General features: G+C 44.3%; 1 protein-coding gene across 1 annotated transcript in view; it reads right to left on the reverse strand.

Moving 5' to 3' along the window:
• The window catches only part of RUBCNL (rubicon like autophagy enhancer), a gene marked incomplete at both ends in the record, with an annotated part of 28,379 nt that extends 5,392 nt beyond the window's left edge, over positions 1-22,987 (reverse strand). The window contains 9 exons of the mRNA XM_079721993.1: positions 1,130-1,368; positions 6,960-7,024; positions 8,961-9,106; positions 10,820-10,949; positions 11,522-11,582; positions 12,022-12,123; positions 18,472-18,682; positions 19,142-19,224; positions 22,450-22,987. Coding sequence (XP_079578119.1) covers positions 1,130-1,368; positions 6,960-7,024; positions 8,961-9,106; positions 10,820-10,949; positions 11,522-11,582; positions 12,022-12,123; positions 18,472-18,682; positions 19,142-19,224; positions 22,450-22,987 — 1,575 coding nt within the window. The remainder of the gene's footprint in view (positions 1-1,129; positions 1,369-6,959; positions 7,025-8,960; positions 9,107-10,819; positions 10,950-11,521; positions 11,583-12,021; positions 12,124-18,471; positions 18,683-19,141; positions 19,225-22,449) is intronic.
• Positions 22,988-23,785: the final 798 nt, after the last annotated feature.

Consider the following 23,785-nt stretch of genomic DNA (forward strand, 5'->3'; position numbering starts at 1 on the left):
ACATGTATAAGTCAAAATTAAATGTTACTTCTAACCTTGAAATGCTACAACTCTAGAAAATAAGCCTTTGAAATACAGTCTTTATAGCAGGGGTTCATTACTGAGTCCAGAGATCTACAGAGGGTCCAGGAGGGACCCAGGTCTTGGGGAATCTAAAGCTTATACAATGTTGGGGGCCTTCTTTAAGAAAAACACCAAACTATATACAAAAGGAGGAGGTCCTGCGATTTGAGACACCATGGATGAACCTGGAGGACATCATGCTAAGTGAGATAAGCCAGACACAGAAAGACGAAAACTGCATGATCTCACTTATACGTGGAATCTAAAAAAGTCAAGTACATAAAAGCAGAGACTAGGGCTTCCCTGGTGGCGCAGTGGTTCAGAGTCCGCCTGCCGATGCAGGGGACACGGGTTCATGCCCAGTCCAGGAAGATCCCACATGCCGCGGAGCGGCTGGGCCCGTGAGCCATGGCCTCTGAGCCTGCGTGTCCGGAGCCTGTGCTCCGCAACAGGAGAGGCCACAACAGCGAGAGGCCCACATACCGCCAAAAAAAAAAAAAAAAGCAGAGACTAGAAGGGTGGTTCCTAGGGGGGAAGAAGTGAGGGAAATGGGGAGATGCTGGTCCAGGGTAGAGAGTTGCAGTTAGGTAGGAAAAGTCTAGAGACCTCATGTATAGCATGATGACTACAGTTCATGAGACTATATTAAATACTGGAAATCTGCTGAGAGAGTAAATTTCAGGTGTTCTTACCACACCCACCCAACAGGTAACTGTGTGGGGGGATGGATATGTTCATTAGCTTGACTAGCAATCATTTCACTACGTATACATATACCAAATCGTCATGCTGTACACCTTAAACACATACAATTTTTATTCAAAAGATAATAAAATTCAAAAGCTAGGTATAAATGAAAACTACGCATAAATGTGAAATTCGGTTTGGGACCACAGAAAGAGCCCAAGCAGGCGAGGGTCTCTGAAGCATAAGCTCCATCCGCTGGATGGGAAATCCGCCCCTTTGAGGGTCTGTCTGGATGCCCCGAGCTGGGGGAGATGTCCATTTACTGCCACAGGACCCTTTCAGCCACCGGACTCCCTTCCCCGGAAAGGCAGTTGCTCACCCTCACTCTATCCAGCTCCTTGGCCTTCGTATACAGGCCGTGGCCGACGTGCAGCAAATTGAAGATGGGCTGGTGCCATATGCTGTCCAGCAGCCGTTTGGAGAAATTGCTGACATAGTACCTCCTGAAGTCCCACATCCTGAGGATCCGGGCAGGGATGCACGACTCTGCGTACGAATGGCAGCAGTCACAGAAATACTTGCCCAGGTATTCGCAGTACCGGAGCCGCTTCACAAATTCTGCGGGACACACAGAAGGATGAGCACTGATGACCTGATGCTGGAAACCAACCCTTGCCTGTCCCCACCTCCAATTCCCACCCAAGGGCAAGACTCAGCTCGCTGTTTTCACGACGCCGAAGCCGTGCTGGGGAAGCTCTGGCAGACACCAGAGGCCTTGAGTCATGGCCATTCATGAGCTTTGCTTTCGTGTAACAGATGTGGGGAAATAGAACCCTCCCGAAACGCTCTTGGATTTGGAAGATGGGCCTTTTAAACTGACGTGTGGTCAAAAGAATATGAGATTCAGGGTCTGGGGATTTTGTAGGAGTCCAGACTCAACCTTTTACTGGCAGGAAGACTCTTACAAGCCCGAATCTCTTCAGGCTAACTGTTCTGAAGCCAAGAAAACAACTCAGAGCTGGATTCCATGCTATCACACATATGAAAAATGTTTTGGAAATGATAACGCACTCTATGTAGACAGTTAGGAAGTAGCACCCCAAAGAGTTCCTGAATAAATCAGTGAGGAAAAAAATAAAAACATGCACAGAGGCTGGGAATACATAGGAAGAGGAAACACAACCAGTAAAGATGTAAAAAACACTCAGTCTCAGTAACAAAGACATGCATATAAAATGAGTGAAATACTTGGCTTTGCCTCAGACTGTCACACATTTAAGAGATCCAGAGCTGGTGAGGTGTAGAGTGATGGGCACTCACTCACAGGGCTGACAGGAGAGGCTACCTTTTAGGACATTTCCATGATACAGTTCAATTCTTAAACGTGAGGCAGTAATCTTAATTCTGTAGCATTAGACAGAAATGCTAACTTGCACGTGTGGCAATAGAGAAGTGTGTTCATTACAGCACATTTATAATAGATGGGGGGGTGATCTAAATATCCATTAAGAAGCAACTGGTTGGGCTTCCCTCGTGGCGCAGTGGTTGGGAGTCCGCCTGCCGATGCAGGGGACACGGGTTCCTGCCCCGGTCTGGGAGGATCCCACATGCCGTGGAGCGGCTGGGCCCGTGAGCCATGGCCGCTGAGCCTGCGCGTCTGGAGCCTGTGCTCCGCAACGGAAGAGGCCACAACAGTGAGAAGCCCGCGTACCGCAAAAAAAAAAAAAAAAAAAAAAAAGAAGCAACTGGTTAAATAAGCATGGCCCACTCAACAGTGAGATGCCCGGGGGCCTATGAAATACAGGGAAGAGTGTGGGCAGTGGACGTCCAGGTATAGGTGTGTATAATGCGATCTGTATTTTGTTTTTAAAAATAACCACACACAGTCCAAAAACGTGCCCACCAAAAAGTCATCACTGGGGCTTCCCTGGTGGCGCAGTGGTTGAGAGTCCGCCTGCCGATGCAGGGCACACGGGTTCATGCCCCGGTCCGGGAAGATCCCACATGCCGCAGAGCGGCTGGGCCCGTGAGCCATGGCCACTGAGCCTGCGTGTCCGGAGCCTGTGCTCCGCGACAGGAGAGGGCACAACAGTGACAGGCCCGCGTACTGAAGGAAAAAAAAAAAAAAAAAAGCCATCATTGAATACTTCTAGAGGGTGGGGGAAAGAAAGGAGTTTTGCTCTTTGCACTTTTTAATTTGCTAAAATGAACATGCATTGCTTTTGGAAATATTGTCAATAAAACATATTGACAAACAAAAGGTATAGAAATTAATGCAACCAATACCTGGGTGCCCACCACCTGGCTTAAGAAAGAACATGGCAGTTCAGTTAAGCCTCCTATGTGCTCCTGCCTCAAGCCTAGGGTCTAAGATGAGCCGAGGCTGACATTTATCATTCATGAAGGAAGCTGATTTTCTCCTTAAGGCACATCACAGCCTTCCTGTGCTTAGGGACACTGGACAGCACTTCAGCACTATGCTTGGGGGCCATTTTAAACAGCTGAAACCATCCAAAAATGTAAAAACACATGGCACTAAATAAACTGGGGAAAGGACTTATTTACAGCATGAGAGCCGAAACAAGAAGGCAGAGCTGCCTTGTTCAATCTCAGCTGAGAGCAAGTGCATCCGGCAACTCACATTTCAGGCGATAAATTTTTCGGTGCTTTGCACATACCTGTGAATGCCCGTGAAAACACCGTGAGCACTGATTTTGGAGTCACAAGTACATTTAAGGGAGTAGGCAAATTTGCAAATACGGAATTCGTGAACGATGAGGGTCAACAGTAAGTACATATGCACGTACGCTATTACCAAACTCTAAATTAACATATGACACTTCTCTAGGGTTGACAAATTATTTGTGAAGAACTTATTAAGTGCTTAATGATTTATGCCTGAGCTCTCAAATTTGAAACTTTGATAAGTCTACTGTACTGTGTCTATTTCCCACCTTGGATTAAGATCTCTGATTTGAAGAAGAATGAGTATTATTTTGCGGATGATAGGGCCTCAACACATTTTATATTAAACGGGAAAAACACAGGCATATCCTGGCCCCTGAACTCTAGTTTTCTGATCGAACTTAGCAAGATGTGAAGACAGAGGACAGAAGGGGCCAACACCTTTTCCTGTTAGAATGCATCTTTCCCTAACATCTAAAATCCTAACGTTTCAACATCCAGTCACTCATTCACCAAATTTCATTGAATGCATTACTAAGCATTATACTATCAATACAGAATGGATTACCTCCATCTCTTTTGGTTTCCTCAGTCCTTGAATTAAAACAGAACAAAACAAAGCACCCTAAACCCGCGGTTCTCGACCAGGAGTGATTTTCCCCCTAAGGGACATTTGGAAATGTCTAGAGACAATTTTGGTTGTCACCACTGGGGAGCTGCTAGAGGCATCTAGTGATGCTGCCCAGCTTCCTACAACTCACGGGGTAGTCTCCCCCATGCCCCTCCCAACAACGCACAGCAGAGTCTCTCCCACCCCATCCCCCACACATAACAAAGTCAACGGCACTGAGGTTGAGAAACTCTGCTCTGAACCACAGCTGTTCTCACTCAGGAAAACTCAGTGTCATAGAAAAAAAAATAAGAGGGAAAAATTCTAGAACAGTGCTGTGCAACAGAGCTTTCTGTGAGGACAGAAAGGTTCTCGATCTGTGCTGTCCGATACAGTCACTACTGGCCAGAGGTGGCTGCTAGGCACTTGAAATGTGCTTGAGGAACTGGATTTTTAATTTTAATTAATTTTAATTTTCAGTAGCCGCAGGGGCTAGTGGTTACCATACTGGACAGTGCAGTTCTAGAATAAAGCTGACTAAAGAGAAATAATGACGAAATGCAATGTATGAAACTTGGTTGGAAATTGGGTGGACAAATTAGCTATAAACATCATCTTGAGGACCACGAATGAATCTGGACTAGTATTAGACAATATTAGAGAATCGTTATTTATTTTCTCTGGTGGGATAGCTGTTCATCATCCTTATTTTTAGGACCTGCTAAAGGGTCAAATACCATCCTTTCTGCTGCTTACGTTTCAAATGATTCAGTTTGTGTGAGATTGGAGGAGAGCAAGAAGACACGACAACTAAATTCAATGTGGAATTCTGGATTGAACCCTGGAACGGATAGTAGTCATTAGTGAAACCCAAATAAACCCTGTAGGTTAGTTACTAGGATTGTATCAATGCTAACGTATCAGTTTTAATAATTATACTGTGTTTATTATAAGGTGAAGGGTAGGTGAAGGGTATATGGGATGTGCCTGTACTATTTTTGCAACTCCTCTGTAAGTCTAAAAATATCTCGAAATGAAAAGTTAAAGTTATCCTAAGAACTATAGGAAGTTCACGGGAAAAGTCCAAAATGATTTCCACGGTTGCTAACGCTCCTGCCGTCCGTGCTCTGCCTACCTCTGCAGCACGTTGTCTGATCTTGTTCCTACTATCCAGTCGTACAGGACTTGTTTGCAGTAGCCTTGGGCCCTTTACATATGGTGACACCCCCCAACCCGTACACACACACACACGCACACACACACACACACACACACACACACACACACACACACACACTCACTCTCTCTCTCTCTCTCTCTCCTTTGGGGACAATCCCTTCCTTATGAAACCTTTCACTCCCAGCCCCCTGAGCCCAGATTAAGTTCCCTGGCTGTAAATCCCATAGCACTCTTGCCTTTCTCTTTTGTCTCAGGCATCACCCTGTTATTTACTTAGCTGATGACTTCCTGCCAGCAAGCTCCATGAGGGAAGGACCATGCTATTATCAGTGGTGCAGGCCTACGTCTCCACATGTGAACAAACTCTGGGAAGTACTTTAAAAGTTGGTGGAATCATAGTCATGCATTCACAGTTTCTGAGTCATGCATTCAATATTTACTGAGGCACCAGGATACAGTGGTTAACCAAAGAGACATGGTCCCCACTAGACTAGCGGGGAAGAGGGTCATTCAAAGAAAACTAGTCAACTGTGATGCATGGCAGGCATTATCATTCAACATGGCAGAAGGAAGTTCAGATAGATTTCTGCTTTCTATTTTTATTTCTCGAGGTGGAGATGCTCAAAGTCTTTTTCCTTCCAAGACTGCCTATCAAAGGAACCCTTTCCCACAAAGCTCCTCTTCCCAGCCTTCTCAGGTTAGACCTATGGATGCCTTCACAGCAAAACAAGTGATTCCCAGTCTCAAGAGAGCAACTCGCCTTTCTGACGGGGTGAAACCTAATTTTCTAGGCCCTGGGGCCACTCCCTGAAACCCTCTCAGAGGAGTCTGGCTAGCTTCTGCATAAGCCATTCAATCATTCAACAAATATCTTCTGAGTCCCAACTGTGTGCCAGGCACGCTTGTAGGAGCAACAGAGAAAGCAATGGATAAAACAGACCACATATCTGTCTTCATGGAACTTAGAGTCTTCTGAGGGAGACAGACAATAATAAGAAAAATCAGTAAAATAGGAAAGAATATTTTAGGGAGATAAGTGGTTGAATAAAAAATAGAAAGGAAGGAGAATATAAAGTGTGTATGTGTGTGTTTGTGGCCAGGAGGGTGGTGAGGTGGACAGTTTCGATAGGGTAGCCAGGGAAGATCTGTGAATGAAGATGGGAAGGAAGGAAGGGAGCCAGTCAGGGGGACGTTGTAGGGAGGGCATTCCAGGGAGAGAGAAGCACAAATGCAAATCCCTGAGTCAAGAGAGAGCCTGCCACCTTCAAGGGCCAAAAGGGAGGCCATGTGGCTGGAGCTCAATGCCCAATGGGGAGAAAGCTAGGAGATAAGAGTCGGAGAGGAAATGGGCAGTCACAGAGCCTTGTAGGTCACGGTGGCCTCTTCACGAAAGAGAGGGCAACATCACGAAGTGCCTATAACTTCTCATCAAAGGCATTTCTGACAAAAACAATGCACCGCCCAACTTTGGATGTATAGAGGGATAAACAGGAAATGTAAGAATGGGCTATTTGGGGGTGCTTTTTAACTTACAGTATTTAAAAATGCAAGGGTATGGATATGAAATCATGTAAATTTCATTCACATGCTTATGAATCAAATCATTGTTGAACAGAAGATTTGTTGCTGTGTAATTATTGCTTGTATGCATTTGAGAGAAAAGTATACCCATACTTATGTTTTAAGAAAAAAATGTCATCACCTAATAAGCAGGCAACCCATTATCCATACTTACTAGGTTCTATTGGAGTTCCACAGCCAGCACAGAAAAAATTTTGGGCTGCTACCATGAGATCCCTCCTGAGGGCAGAAAACGATAAGAGTTACATTTCAGAAAAGGCCAAGGGGGCATTTTTCACTGATTGTAAGAGAAATTGACATCATCATACTTTTCTTGGTATGGGGGCTTAATTTTATCATTTTTCATTTGGGAAAGAAATAGAATTATTCAATAGAGTTTTCTAGTTGAGATCTCTAGGTCTTTTAAAAGCCCCTGCTGCCACCAAAGCAGAAGTCCGTATCTCAAGTAACTATTCCACCAAGGGGTCTTTAAAGACTTCTCACTGGACATACACAGAATTCTCTCTCCACGGAAAACTAGAGGCACGTAATACATGGGAAAATGTTCAGGGGGACGAGACACCAAGAGATGATGCACCTGGGCAGTTTACAGATGGATCCAAAGACATTTAGATGAATAAGAGGTAATGTAAGACAATGCTATCGAACATTTTTGGTGAAAGATAGTCTACTGAAGTGTTTGCTATTGAACTGTTAGTGTCACAGTTCCACATGGGATTTGGAAATATGGAGAAAGTTGTAAATTTTAAATACAGTTTAGGGTCAGCAAAAGTGGCCACGGTAAAAATATGTGGAACCCTACTCATGTGCCTTTGAGAGGACCCAGGGAAATCCCAGAGGAAAGACATCCCACACCAAGGGAAATGACCCCTCAACAAGGCTTGGAGAGGGGGCTCTTCTGCCCAAGCAGCCCCAGAGAACTTCCTGGCATTCTCTCGAAAGAAAAGAATAAACAGTCAGTCTATAAGGCACCTCCACAGGGAAGGCAATGACCCTTACCAGTCCCTTCATAACTGCAGTTTGTACACTGTATTAAATACCAACCAAGAAGAATGAAAAAAACTGTATTTCGTTACAATGTCCCTTTGTCTACAATGTCATCTACTCTCAGAATAAACACTACTTTAAATTATTATATATATTTATATAAAATGTATTTATTTCCTTTTTTTGCACCATCTTAGTGTTTTTGTCTTTTAGGATTTTGTTACTTCATAGAGAACAAAGATATTTTTATTTGCATTCCGTTATGTTTCTTAACTGTAGGTGTGCTTTTCAAGATTAAATTTTCCTTTAAAAAAAGTAATTCATTGATTTTTACTTCACATTGCACTGGAAAATAGTGGTCTAGTCTTAAAATTATTGTATGTAATTTTTTTTTTTTTTTTTTTTTTTTTTTTGCGGTACGCGGGCCTCTCACTGTTGTGACCTCTCCCATTGCGGAGCACAGGCTCCGGACGCGCAGGCTCAGTGGCCATGGCCCACGGGCCCAGCCGCTCCGTGGTATGTGGGATCTTCCCGGACCGGGGCACGAACCCTTGTGCCCTGCATCGGCAAGCGGACTCTCAACCACTGCACCACCAGGGAAGCCCTATTGTATGTAATTTTTAAGGCTCACTATTAGCCACTTAATATGAGCCTATTTACTTTTCAATGGTTATGTAATGTTCATAATTAAGGACACATAGTTAAATTCTCAAGTTGTTAAAACTTACAGAAACCTGGGGCTTCCCTGGTGGCGCAGTGGTTGCGAGTCCACCTGCTGATGAAGGGGACACGGGTTCGTACCCTGGTCTGGGAAGATCCCACATGCCGTGGAGCGGCTGGGCCCGTGAGCCATAGCTGCTGAGCCTGCGCGTCCAGAGCCTATGCTCCGCAACAGGAGAGGCCACAACAGTGAGAGGCCAGCATATCGCAAAAAAAAAAACAAAAAACAAAAAAAAAGCCTTACAGAACCCAAAAGCCCATGATAAACAGGGTGCCAAGAAAGCTAACTCAGAAAAATATGCCCAACTTTACTCTTCCTAAAACAAATTTTTCTTTGTCCCTTGGTATATTATTTTTTGCCTTCACCTATTTTCAGAACGAGTCAGGTGGGACCGATCACAACTTGTTTTAACTGGACTGGAGGGTCCAAGCAGCAACCCAGACTTACTTGAGTGGTGGATGAACATTAAATATGATTTGAAACCTAGGGGGCGCCCAGTCTCCAGTCCCTCTGATCCTCGACTTCAATTTAATTTCCTGCACTACATCCGTGCTGGATTCAAAGTCTTTCTGGATACATTCTTCATTTACAACCTGCATAAATAACCCAGAAGAGGATTTAGGAGCAACAAGCATATTTCAGGAACTGAAATAAAAGAACATTCAAATGTGTTCCCAACATTAAAATTTACCTTGAGAAGTGAAAACTGCTTTCATCGGAACTAAAGGACCTGGGCAGAGCCCTCCCTGTATCTAAAACCCTCTGCAGGAGAATTGCTTAAGACACCACGCAGCTGAGATCACTTTGCTTGGTATTTTCAGTTAGTTCTTTTGTTTCCAGAATTGCTGTAAGTAGGTCAGTGTGACCTGGAATGCTTTTGTGCACAGCAGAACCTTACCCTGCTTAGTCAATAGGCTGACAAATGCTGCGGATCAGAATCCCCTGTTGTAGTCAGACTTTTCCAGAAGCAGCTCTCTGCAGACACTTCCCGGCTTATACAGGTGCAGAGGCCCCTCTCCCAACCATTATACTTTCCTCTTAGCATCTAAAATCCAAACTCCTGAACTTAGCATCTATGCCCTCCATAGTTCGGTCGCTTTTGAGCTTAATTTCCAAGGAAGATTAAGATTAACTGTCCCCAGAGCACACCCAGCTACACACAAACATGTTTTCCAACCACACCGAATCACTCTGCTCAAGAAACACACCATGTGGACTTCCCTGGTGGAGCAGCGGTTAAGAATCCACCTGCCAATGCAGGGGACACGGGTTCAATGCCTGGTCCGGAAAGATCCCACGTGCCGCGGAGCAACTAAGCCCGTGCGCCACAACTACTGAGCCTGCACTCTAGAGCCTGTGAGCCACAAATACTGAGTCCACGTGTCACAACTACTGAAGCCTGCGTGCCTAGAGCCTGTGCTCTGCAACAAGAGAAGCCACTGCAATAAGAAGCCCACGCACCACAACAAAGAGCAGCCCCCGCTCGCCGCAACTAGAGAAAAGCCCGCCGGAAGAAACTTAAACCCAATGCAGCCAAAGATAAATAAATAAATAAATTTTAAAAAATATTAAGAGGAAAAAAAAAAAAGAAACACACCACGCGGACTTCCCTGGCAGTCCAGTGCTTGAGACTCTGTGCTTCCACTGCAAGGGGCGCAGGTTTGATCCCTGGTCAGGGAACTAAGATCTCATATGCCCTGCGGCATGGCCAAAAAAAAAAAAAAGGGAAACACACCCTGCACCTCCCTGTCACTTTTGCTCCAGCTGCCCTCTGCCAAGAGTGTCCTTCACACGCCCCTACCTGCTACAGTTCTGCCTGGCCTGACGCTTACCTTGAATTCTGAGATCGCCTATCCGCCTTCCCAAGTTCCCCTGATGAAATGGAACACTGCCTTCCCTGCACTTCCAGAGAGCTTTTCTCCCACCCCGACTTTAGCCTCTACCACAGCGTCCTCTGCCCCGGTGGGTGGCCTGCTCGGCGGGCAGTGTGGAAGGGAACCAGCCTGGGCTTTCAAACGAGGCAGCCTGGGGCTCCACTCCCGCCGCTCTACCACTGACCAGCCCCACTGAGGGTCTGGAAAGAACACTTTCAAATTAAAATAACAGTAGCATCTACCTAATAGGAGACTTGTGAGGATTAAAATATGAATTGCCGAGCACAGGCCCTGGTGCATCACAAGCGCTCAATAAACATCAGATCCATCAGCACCCAGCAACCAAGAAAGACAGAAACATCTGATGTGAACAGCAGGCAAAATGAGAATTTAGGAACTTTTGATTCAAGGTCAACTTCTGTTGATACTTACTGTGGAGCCAGCTGCATTCAGGGAGCCTGCCAGCTGATAATTAACTTCTGACATCCAGCACTTCTTGAATAGGTGGTATAACTCTTTGGCTATTAGCTCAGCCGAATTGAAGTTTGACTCATAAATGACACTAAAACGTAAGAGATGCAAAAATGGAACACTATATTCACAAGGAGTGTTTTACGGTCTTGTGCTTTAGGTTTTCAACTATCCTTCCCTCTCCAGAAACCAGAGGAGGTGTCATACAATGGGCCGTGCATCAACTGCCCACCGACGGTTATCTTACTCGACTCAATTCCTCCACACTCAACAGGGCAGCTTGTATTTGTTGAGGGTACCAAGGTGGGGAGGGGTGGTGAAAATAGCACCAGATGTAGAGTCAGAAGACCTAAGTGCAAGCCCTACCTCTGCTATTTAACAGCACGGCGTCCTGAGGCACATCTCGTCCGAACCTCAGTTTCTGCATCCATAAAATGGGGTTTAAGAAAACCCACCCATCCCACCCATGAGGATTAATGAGAATGTGTACAAAAGTCTTTGAAACACTCTAAAAACACTGTAGGAACTTTAGTAGTGATGGCTTCATTTCTAAGCAGTAATCCTTGTTATTGGAACTGGCTGAATTTGGCCCAAGATGTCAGAGGCCTGGGGTCTACAGTGCCTCAGAGGTGATGGCCCGGGGGGTCTGTGTGCAGATGATACCTCTTAGAGGAGCTGCAGGAACATCCACAGGTCTCTGTGGTATTGCTGAAATCTCCAAGTTCTGTGGGAAAATCAAAGAAAGGGTAGTGAGGTCTTTTAATCTGTTTCACTTCATCATAGTCAAGTTTATGAGAACACAGAAATAGCTGCCTGCATCTCAGAAAGGACCAGTTATTCAGCATCTCCATACTTCACATTCTTTTGTGTTTCTACTATGAGACTACAGCTAATGACCAAAGATGGGATTTCAAAATATGCCCATCTGAAATTTCATCAAAATATAATTGAGGTGCCAAACAGATATTGGACCATAACAAGCACCTGCTTTTGCATTCAAATCTACAAATGAGATGAGAGATTAATATCGAGACATCTTATTTTTTATATCAGGGACATTGTCTGATCTTGGAAGGAGCTTCTCTGAATGCCACCTAAGGTGGTACTGTATGTATGTGGGGAGGAGGGTACCTAGTCACAGATCATGAGTTTCCAAATCTTACCTACGATAACGAATTCATCCAAGTCACATTTGGAGTCCTCTTTCATCACATCACAGTAAGTAGGTGCTTCAACCACTGGGCTGACCTGTAACACAGCACAACCTAGAAAAAGAAAGGAAAGAGGTTTCACCAACAAGAAGAAAAAGGACTGCCCAACCTGCAACACCCAGCTAAATCGAAATTGGGGAATGAAAGGGCTATTGATTTTTAAAAAATTTTAAAATTCAGCTGTAAGAATTAAAAAGTACAGGGAGCTCTTTTTGTGTTGTTCTTATATTCACATGATTAAGTGAAACAGATTGCTGAGTCTATTGGAGTCCATAGGAGTATTCTGCCTACTTTTATGTAAGTTTGAAAATTTCCATAATACAAAGTTTTACAGAATGAAAGAGGGGGAAAAACACTTTTTTTTTCACAGTGAGGCAAAGAGTATAGGTGACAAACATTGTACTGGGTTGAACATGTCCCCCAAAATCATGTCTACCCAGAACCTGTGAATGTGAACCTGATTTGGAAATAGGGTCATTGCATTGTAATCAAGTTAAGCTGAGGTAGCACTGGATCAGGGCAAGCCCTAGATCCAATATGACTGGTGTCATAAAAAGAGGGAGATTTGGACACAGACACAGATATTTGGAGAAAGAACATCCTGTGAAGACGGAGGCAGAGACTGGAGGGATGCATCTACACACCAAGGAACATCAAGGATCCCCAGCAACTGCCAGAAGCCAGGAGACAGGCATGGACCAGAGCCTCTGGAAGGAACCAACCTTTCCAACAACTTCATGGCTGACCTCTGGCCTCCATGACTGTGAGAGGATAAATTTCTGTTGTCTTACGTCACCCAGTTTGTCATATTTTGCTACAGGAGCCCCAGGAAACTAATACAAATACATTTATGCTTTTCTATCCCTAATACCAGTTTGGGGAATTATCCTAAGAATGTCATTAAACAGAGGGAAAAAAGTGAAAGAGGAAGGTTTTGATCACAAAGGAGCTATCTGCAGTCCTTTTAAAGTGTTAAAATATTGAAAGCTACCTAAATGCCAAAGAATTGGGAAATGATTTTGCAAATCATGCTATTACCTCAAGAAATACCCTCACTGAAAAATGTGATCGTTGAAAAACCATTCTAGCTGGGGGACAATCAACTTCTCAGCTTGCTTTCCTCATGGGTTAAATGGGGGCAATTTTACCCACCTCTGTGTTTCTCACACTCTTTCAATCATGATCAGCAAGTAACATACAATTTACATAGCAACCTAGTACAGGCACAAAAATATACTTAACTGATAAAGTTCCAGGAAGCATCACTCACCCTATGTGAGGTGCGTGCTGATATTGACTAGTTTTTTGTTTTTTGTTTTTTGTTTTTAATACTCTCTTGATCAACCTGCAATTTGTTGAACACCTGCCTTACCTCATGGAGTAACCTCTATGACCATAAATGTCACAAGAGTGATAAAACATAAATATTTTTATCTGGGTGGTAAAAATATTTTTAAATTTCATTTAACATATTCATATTTTTTAAAAATTTCAGCTAAGCATGAGCTTCCAGTCAACCATTCAACAAATATTTATAAAATATTTCAGGCCAGGCACTATATTGAATGCAAATATAAATAAGACAAATTCTCATCTCTCAAAGAGCTTAAGATCTCATGAGGCTATCAAGCATTTAGAGAAGAGCTAACACCTATCCTTCTCAAACTCTTCCAAAATATAGTAGAGGGAGGAACACTCCCAAACTCATTCTACGAGGCCACCATCACCTTGATACCAAAACCAGACAAGGATGTCACAAAGAAAGAAAACTACAGGCCAATATCACTGATGAACATAGATGCAAAAATCCTCAACAAAATACTAGCAAACAGAATCCAACAGCACATTAAAAGGATCATACACCATGATCAAGTGGGGTTTATTCCAGGAATGCAAGGATTCTTCAATATACGCAAATCAATCAACGTGATACACCATATTAACAAGTTGAAGGAGAAAAACCATATGATCATCTCAATAGATGCAGAGAAAGCTTTCGACAAAATTCAACACCCATTTATGATAAAAACCCTGCAGAAAGTAGGCATAGAGGGAACTTTCCTCAACATAATAAAGGCCATATATGACAAACCCACAGCCAGCATCGTCCTCAATGGTGAAAAACTGAAACCATTTCCACTAAGATCAGGAACAAGACAAGGTTGCCCACTCTCACCACTCTTATTCAACATAGTTTTGGAAGTTTTAGCCACAGCAATCAGAGAAGAAAAGGAAATAAAAGGAATCCAAATTGGAAAAGAAGAAGTAAAGCTGTCACTGTTTGCAGATGACATGATACTATACATAGAGAATCCTAAAGATGCTACCAGAAAACTACTAGAGCTCATCAATGAATTTGGTAAAGTTGCAGGATACAAAATTAATACACAGAAATCTCTGGCATTCCTATATACTAATGATGAAAAATCTGAAAGTGAAATCAAGGAAACACTCCCATTTACCACTGCAACAAAAAGAATAAAATATCTAGGAATAAACCTACCTAAGGAGACAAAAGACCTGTATGCAGAAAATTATAAGACACTGATGAAAGAAATTAAAGATGATACAAATAGATGGAGAGATGTACCATGTTCTTGGATTGGAAGAATCAACATTGTGAAAATGACTCTACTACCCAAAGCAATCTACAGATTCAATGCAATCCCTATCAAACTACCACTGGCATTTTTCACAGAACTAGAACAAAAAATTTCACAATTTGTATGGAAACACAAAAGACCCCGAATAGCCAAAGCAATCTTGAGAACGAAAAATGGAGCTGGAGGAATCAGGTTCCCTGACTTCAGACTATACTACAAAGCTACAGTAATCAAGACAGTATGGTACTGGCACAAAAACAGAAAGATAGATCAATGGAACAGGATAGAAAGCCCAGAGATAAACCCACGCACATATGGTCACCTTATCTTTGATAAAGGAGGCAGGAATGTACAGTGGAGAAAGGACAGTCTCTTCAATAAGTGGTGCTGGGAAAACTGGATAGGGACATGTAAAAGTATGAGATTAGATCACTCCCTAACACCATACACAAAAATAAGCTCAAAATGGATTAAAGACCTAAATGTAAGGCCAGACACTATCAAACTCTTAAAGGAAAACATAGGCAGAACACTCTATGACATAAATCACAGCAAGATCCTTTTTGACCCACCTCCTAGAGAAATGGAAATAAAGACAAAAATAAACACATGGGACCTAATGAAACTTCAAAGCTTTTGCACAGCAAAGGAAACCATAAACAAGACCAAAAGACAACCCTCAGAATGGGAGAAAATATTTGCAAATGAAGCAACTGACAAAGGATTAATCTCCAAAATTTATAAGCAGCTCATGCAGCTCAATAACAAAAAAACAAACAACCCAATCCAAAAATGGGCAGAAGACCTAAATAGACATTTCTCCACAGAAGATATACAGACTGCCAACAAACACATGAAAGGATGCTCAACATCTTTACTCATTAGAGAAATGCAAATCAAAACTACAATGAGATATCATCTCACACCAGTCAGAATGGCCATCATCAAAAAATCTAGAAACAATAAATGCTGGAGAGGGTGTGGAAAAAAGGGAACACTCTTGCACTGCTGGTGGGAATGTGAATTGGTACAGCCACTATGGAGAATGGTATGGAGGTTCCTTAAAAAACTAAAAATAGAACTGCCATGTGACCCAGCAATCCCACTACTGGGCATATACCCTGAGAAAACCATAATTCAAAAAGAGACATGTACCAAAATGTTCATAGCAGCCCTATTTACAATAGCCCGGAGATGGAAACAACCTAAGTGTCCATCATCGGATGAATGGGTAAAGAAGATGTGGCACATATATACAATGGAATATTACTCAGCCGTAAAAAGAAATGAAATTGAGCTATTTGTAATGAGGTGGATGGACCTAGAGTCTGTCATACAGAGTGAAGTAAGTCAGAAAGAGAAAGACAAATACTGTATGCTGACACATATATATGGAATTTAAGAAAAAAAAAAAAAGATCTCATGAGGGGTCTGAGACACCGACACACTTAACCACAAGAAAGCAAGGTGTGTGTCATGGGCCTTCAGAAGTTCAGAGGCCGGGGGAGCCATGCACATAGATAATCACAGAGCATCCTGGAGCACAACTTATGATTCATTTCCCATGGATGGTACCCCTGCCCTGTGATACAAATCAGGGAGCATGTCACAGAGCTCGTACTGGGAGATTGCTTTTGAAGAATGGGAAGGAGGAAGGAACTAATGTGCTGTTCCCAGGGAACCGGCAATCCAGGGGAGCCCAGGGAAGCAAAGGGAAGGAGGCAGGAGCTTCCGAAAAATGTCTGCCAGCGAGTAGAACAGGCTAGTAAAACTGGAGCCCATGGTACAGCACAGGGAAGCAAATGGCAGGAGATGCCTGTTGGAGAGGCAGGCAGCAGGTGGAACCCAAAGGCTGAAATCCCAGGGTAAAATGTGGAACAAACTCAGCAGGCCATTTTAGAGGATTAGAAGCTGTGTTCTAGGAAAACATATGTGTGTAGAATCAACGAGGGGAAAGAGGCTGAAAGTAAAGAGAGAAGATCAAAGGCAGCAAACATACATGGAGGACCTAGATGTAGATGTTACAGAATGACTGGCCAGAAGGCTGCTCTGATGGTCCAGGTAAAAGGTGGGACTGGGGCACAGGTGGCAGGATGTTGTATTACTGTTAAGTCAGGACTGATGTTTTTCCCTTGTAGAAACAGGACGGAGCATGGGCATGAGGAAGAGGAGGCACAGATAGAGCCCCGTGTACAGGAATAGGAATCCCTTCTTTTCTCCCCACGGGTGGCCTCAAGGGGGACAATGGTCCATATCACATTCCCTGGCTCCCCTGGCCACCGCTGGCTGACCAGCTGTGGACACCCAGTCAAAGCAGGCCCCGCCAGGTGCTCTTCCCTGGGTATGTGGACTTGGGGTCCCGCGAAGCTAGGTTGAGCTGTGAGACCCTGACTGAGCCATCAGGGGGACTGCCGAGCTGAAACCAGATGCTAGGGGGAGGGTAGAAGTCTGGCCGCAGGAAAAGGAGAATGAAACGACTGCACGAAGAGAAGTAATGAGAAGCCACAAAACCCCAGAAAAGACAGATGCCAGAGCTGCCTCTCTACTGGTCAGTTCTGTACTGGCCACCACTGGGTTCGATGGGATGCTTTGTATCCTTTTTTAAAAAAATCATTGTAAATTTGAGCGAGGTAGTGTATTCGACATCTATTGATTGTGCAACTGTTTTGTGCCAGGCGTTGGAGCCAGTGCTTCCCTCATCACTGGAAGGTTCCTGATTCAGATGCTAAGTAAAGGCAGTCCCATGGAAAAGTAGGCTTTAGTTTTCATCTTTTTTTTGAAAGGAGGAGCATTGTAAGGGAGTGACAGATGAATAGTTTAGGCAAGTTAAGTTAGTTACCTGCCCACCAGGTAAACGCGTTCAACAGCTCCCAGGCTCATGAAGCAAGCCCTTAGAAGAGAGGTGAAAGACTGCAAAGAAACTGGGGAGATATCAAGGGAGAAGGAATAATGGAAAAGCATTGCAGTGGATGAAATCTCCCAGGAAGTAAATATAGAGAAAGAATCTAGGACTGAAGCAGGACTCAGACTTAGGAAATGGGAAGAAAATGGTTAAGTCCTAACTTCTGTTCTCAGCTTAGGGCCCCTCTGGTCCAGGAAGGCTCCCTGGATCCCAGAATAAAGAGAGATGCTCTGAGCCCGTGACTCGCCACGCTGAGCCCTTGCTTCTGTTAGCCCAGCGATCACGCATCCCTTCCTCAGCCTCTGCTCCAGCGTGACAGCTCCCTGGGGGAAGGAGCATATCCTGTTGCCTGCGGATTCCCAGCACCCAGCGCATCATGGGTTCCTTGTTATCGGAATGAATGAAAGAGGACTACACGGGGGAAGGAAGCCTGTGTAAGAAGAGGGATGCTGGGCTTCCCTGGTGGCTCAGTGGTTGAGAGTCCGCCTGCCGATGCAGGGGACACGGGTTCGTGCCCCGGTCAGGGAGGATCCCACATGCCGCAGAGAGGCTGGGCCCGTGAGCCATGGCCACTGAGCCTGCGCGTCTGGAGCCTGTGCTCCGCAACGGGAGAGGCCACAACAGTAAGAGGCCCGCGTACCGCAAAAAAAAAAAGAAAAAAGAAAAAAAGAAGAGGGATGCTGAGTGACAAGACAGAGGAAGAGGGAAAGCAGGATGGCGCCCAAGAAAAAAGCACATCGATTTCATAACTGAATGGAGCACAATGACCAATTCCAAGCCAAGCAGCAGACATGGTGGGCCTTGTACAGGTTACTCCAGAAGCTTTAGACAGAGGGTTTGACAGGGGATGCACGTGGCAAATACAGCAGGAAGCTTTCTCATATTTGCCCCACTTGCCTTCAGAACCACTGTCGGACGAAGTGGAAGAGCCAGATTCCTGCTTTATGTGGCTATAAAACATCACTTCCGAGTCCGCCTGCTCGTTCCCGAGCGACCCGCTGGCCTCTCCCGTACTCCAGGTCTCTGTGTGCTGTTGACTCAGAATACTACACTTCATATTCTCCATGACTGATATAATTATATCTGCAATGTAAAAGTGAGCATTTTCCTGCAGAAGAAAAGATGATCAGTTAAAATTCTCACAAGCATAATCAACTTTCTTTTCCCACTGAGGGTGTCTTAGATTGAAAAATCAAGAAGTTGTATTTAAGTGGAGTTAATGCATAGACATATAAACGTTTATTTAACTGCATTATCATAGGTCATTACATCAAGTACAGTCCATATCTTCCAGAGACAGAAGATTTAGCCCACTGCAACCAAAAGATGACCCAAGTTGAATTTCTTGTGATATGAAACCCTAGGCTGGTGGTGCCTCAGTGGGAGACATCATTCATCAATCATGGAAAACTTCCCAGCTGAGTGCACACACTACCAATCAAATGCTGAAATGAAACTTATTTGCCATGCCTCATCCAGTGAAGTTTCCAGACTGAAATCAGAACAGCACATTCTAAGGGATTAACACTCTCGGTGGTTTTAAAAAGGAAAAAGAAGCTGTGTTCACCTTTTCTACATCCACAGGGAGCACGAATGCCTCTGGTGAGAAGGAATTTGAAGAAACGGTTCTTCCACCGACTTGAATAGCACCTGCCAGTACAGCAAGTTATTAAAAATAGAGAAAAAGAAGTTCAAAGATTATCTAAGAACCATTCAAGGGAGTGGCTTTTAAATGCTGTTTTAAAAATCAGCACAGGGTCTTCCCTGGTGGTCCAGTGGTAAAGAATCTGCCTTGCAACACAGGGGACGCAGGTTCGATCCCTGGTCGGGGAACTAAGATCCCACATGCCGCGGGGCAACTAAGCCCGAGCACCACAACTCCTGAGCTCGCGCGCTTCAACAAGAGAGCCCGCATGCCGCAAACTATGGAGCCCACACGCTCTGGAGCCTGTGCGCCATGTGCCACCACTGGAGAGAGAAAACCCACACGTCACAAGTAGAGAGAAGCCCTCACGCTGCAACAAAGAGCCTGTGTACCGCAAGGGAAGATCCTGCATGCCACAACTAAGACCCGATGCAGCCAAATAAATAAATAAATAAAAAATAAAATAAATAAGTGTAAAAAATAAAAATCAGCACAATTCTAGAATAAATTAGGACGACAGAAGAAGAAAGACCCTTCTGATGGTAGACCTTGCAGATGGGAGAGGGTCATCGTTTCTGCAAGAAGCTTCTGGACTAACTTGGGAGGAATCCTCAGAGAAGGATTCCCAGAGAGCCATGGGAATGGAGGAGACCAATGAGGAAAGAGGGTAGAAAGAGAAGAGGATCACGCAATCTACCTACAGGAGATGGAGGGTGAGAAGGAACAGTCTAGAAGCAGGGCCTTAAGAATTGTGGGATCATTCCTCCAACTCACTGCATTTGACCTAAAACTTCCTGTTTACAGAAACAAAATGTATCTGAAAAAGGTCAGCACTGCTTCTCTAAAACCTTCTTCCTCCAGTCAAAAACAAGAAGAAGCTACAGAGGATATCTTCGGCTGACTCAGCCATTCTGCATCCTTATTAAGCCACTCCATTACTGGCAATGAACGCCATCAAGACAAAAATGAGGCCTGTCATGTGACACCTTATTGCAGCTTGTAAGGCAAAACATTTCGGTGAGAGCCATAAGCGCTGTTGCCCCAACCTGGTGAATCAGAACAAAGTGCTACAGATGTTTTGAAGGCTTTAAAGCTCTCGGGGTGGCAAAGAGAGAGGCAAGCAGGATCCCTCCAACCTCTCTGCCTTGTCTTCAAGAACTCCACTGTTGCCTGGAAAACTTTGGACCTCTTAGCTTCAGAAGCCATTTGGGGTGGGCAAACTTTTTCTGAAAAGCTCTAGATAGTAAATATTGTAGGATCTGAGGGCCACACAGCATTCGTGGCAATTACTACTCAATTCTGCCACTGTCCTGAGAAAGCAGCTACAGACAAAACAAACACAACTGTATTTGTGAAATCAGGAGTCTGGCGGGGTTTGGCTACAGGTCATAGTTTGGGGACCCTGAGGATAGAGGAAAAAGCACAGAGAAAAATCAGACAGTGGATTCCAGTTCCAGCCTCCCCACACCCCGGGTTCACCAGCTGTGCCTCTGCAGTAAAATTTCCTCATCCCTGGAATTGGGATAATTATTATTATTGGGATACTTAACCTTATTAGGAAACTGAAGGAGACAAGGAATGTGAAACTACTTTGTAAACGTGTAGAGCCTATGCAGACAAAAGGAATTGTTTCTTACAGCCCCAGGAAATGCTGACAGGCTCAGGTGTCTTTCCCTCCCAAATAATCTAAAAAAGGAAAACCCTGATGCTGCCATTTGAGAGGCAGAAGATCCAGGAAAATCCCAGGCCTTGTGGTAAATGCCTGCTCTCCCCACTGCTGCCCCCATATCAAAGAGACAAAGAACCATCTCACTCGGGACTTCTTTTTCTTAAACCCACGGAATGAATCCCCTTACCAAGTTTAAGAGATACTCTCAAAAGACAGAGTGGTTTTTAAAGGTACTAAGAGAGATTGCCTGGAGTCACTGTTTTGGGACAAAGCGGCTGGGGTGCCTGTTTTCTTTCTTGGAGAAAGGATACTTTGAAATTGCAGAACCACTTCCTGTAGAGGAATACAAAAAATGATTTGGGGCAGGGGTACACTAGGCCCTACAGGTCATCTTCCGTCACTTTATAAGTTGTCATGGTGGTGGCCTGCGGGAGAGAGGGCTTTCAATTTTCTCTGTTTTTTTCCTCACTCTCCCTTGAGACAACCTAGTAGGAAACTAATTTCTCACTTTTCAACCAGTGGATTTACAAATCACTCTTTTCCTGAGAACTATCCGGCCAGGTGAGCGAAAAGAGAAAAAAGGCCTATAATCAGACTGTGCCATTTTGCTCAAATTTGGTTCTTAACTCAAAGTTAGCCCACTGAAACATTGTCCAAAATCTGCTCTTCTTAAACTATTAATAATATGTTAAAGATTGTCACCATCTTTGACTTTTCAAAAGTTTCAATAGAACAAATAAACTCCGCATTTTAGCAAAGGGGAAGGACTGCTTCCTGCTAGTGAGAAATAAATACACACACACACACACACACACACACACACACACACAAAGGCAGGCAGCTTTTAAAACTGTTTTGAAAGAAAAAACTTCATTGACTATTTGAACTAGGATTCCAACAGAAATACACGTTAATGCAAAGTGTGAATACAGCATAATGAATATTTAAAAATAAACTAAGCATGCCACAAATTTTAACAAGAATTGCTAATTTATTGACTCTTGAGTGGCGTTTGGTGTGGATTATCTCATTTTAGGAATTTCAGTATTTTAGGAATATGTGTGTGACCTCATAGCCCTGGTTTTAACAGGAAAAGGTTTTCTCCAGTTTGGAGGAATTGTGGTTACTGTTTTTAAGTCTTACTTTTTTTCTAGCCACACCCTGTCCAGGTAAATCTAACAGGGGAGGCGAGTTCCTCTCCCACCTCAGCACTGGTGTGAACTGGAGCCCACTCTGTCTGGACCACCTTCCATCACCACACTGAATGCAGACCACTTCTGGTGCTCCCCTGCAGGGCACATACCTGCTCCAAGATGGCAGGTGACACTGATTATCACTAAGATGACATTTCCCTGCAGTCTAAGGAGAAGGGGAATCCTTGACTCCGCCCATCGTGACCCATTGTGCTGGGCCAAAGACCGCATGAACTGAGCCCATGCCCTGGATCGTGGGCAAAGTGGAAACCCAGGAGCTTCTCCCTCGTGAGGAACACCTGGCCTCAGCCCCGGGCAGAGCTGGTGTGAGAACAGACAGGAAGGAGGGCAGTCCCCACCAGAGTTACCTGCATCAGTGGAAGCTGTCAGCTGGGAAGGCTTGAAAAAAGCATTGTCAGCCTCACGACACGGGGAAGCAGCCAAATCAAACTTGGAGCTTGTGAACAGAGGCGTCCAAGGACAGCGTCCTGGGAGCACTGCCCGTTCTTCCTTTGAGGTAAGAGAGAAGTCACTGCCTTTTTCAGCTGAGCCCCGGGCAGAGGAGCTGCCCATGGAGTCCACAGTGCCCTTCGACAATGATGTCTCCGCCACGGAGTCCCCAAGAGATAACGGTGAAGGGCCCAAGGGAGAGGCAGCATCCCAGGCAACACGGCTCTCTCTGTTCCCCACTGCTGGCACCTGGAGGGGCGAGTCCTGCAGCTGTTGCTGCACACACTGGGGGTTAATCCAGGCAGCTCTGTGCCTCGTAAACCTGATGTCTGATGCGCAAGAGAGGTGGTCCGTGTCCAGGAGGCTGGGCGAACCATCAATGTCGCCAGGGTCATTGCTGATTCCTTCCCAGGGGTCCACAGGAGAGTCCTGCTGGCCCGCAGACTGTGACACCATCTTCGAGGCTCAGGGCTGGTGTGAATTCCCTTGTGCTGTTGGATCAGGACCTTGAACTCACCACGTGGTCAGCTAAAGGGCTGGGGAGCTTACCTGCAATGAGCAAGAATCATTCACGATAAACAAGGGCTCGATCATATTGTTAATTCCAAATTCTTTTAAGGAAGCAAAGAAACAAGAAATAAAGTTTGTACTTCGCCCTATACAACACAGTAAGTTCTGCTTGGATTTAAAAGGAAAACATTAATAAATGAATCAGCCATAAAACTAGAAGCAAACGTAAGGGATATGACATTGGGATAGGAAAGGGATTTCAAAGCATAAAAATATTATTTTTATACCAGGATAAAGTCGTACAAGGATACCGCTGATTAAAAAAACAGGTCAAAATGTAAAACATCCATGCAGTATTCCAATAAAATTAAATGTCAGACTCAAAATGGAATGCCATCTGGAAGTAAAGACACATTTTCATAGTTTCTTATTTGTATTTAGTTTGTGTTTGTATTTCAACAAAGTAGGCAAGTGGCATGTGAAACTGAGAACAACCAATAGCACCAAAAACTTTTCTTTTGTATAACTTTACATGAGCCTGTAATACTTACTTAGATTATAACAGCAATACGAATGTATGATTAGCTTATAATATCTAAAGACCACACTACCAACCTAGACTCTGTCTTTAAAATGGTCTGCTCACTTTTCAGCTCCGTTTTTAGCTTTAGTAAATTAGGTAGTGATTACAATGTTGAGAGCCACACAAATGAGAAGCGCCCTCGTCACTAATTACAGGCCCAG

This window comes from Hyperoodon ampullatus, assembly GCF_949752795.1.
Source record: "Hyperoodon ampullatus genome assembly, chromosome: 16".
NCBI classification, from domain to species: domain Eukaryota; kingdom Metazoa; phylum Chordata; class Mammalia; order Artiodactyla; family Ziphiidae; genus Hyperoodon; species Hyperoodon ampullatus.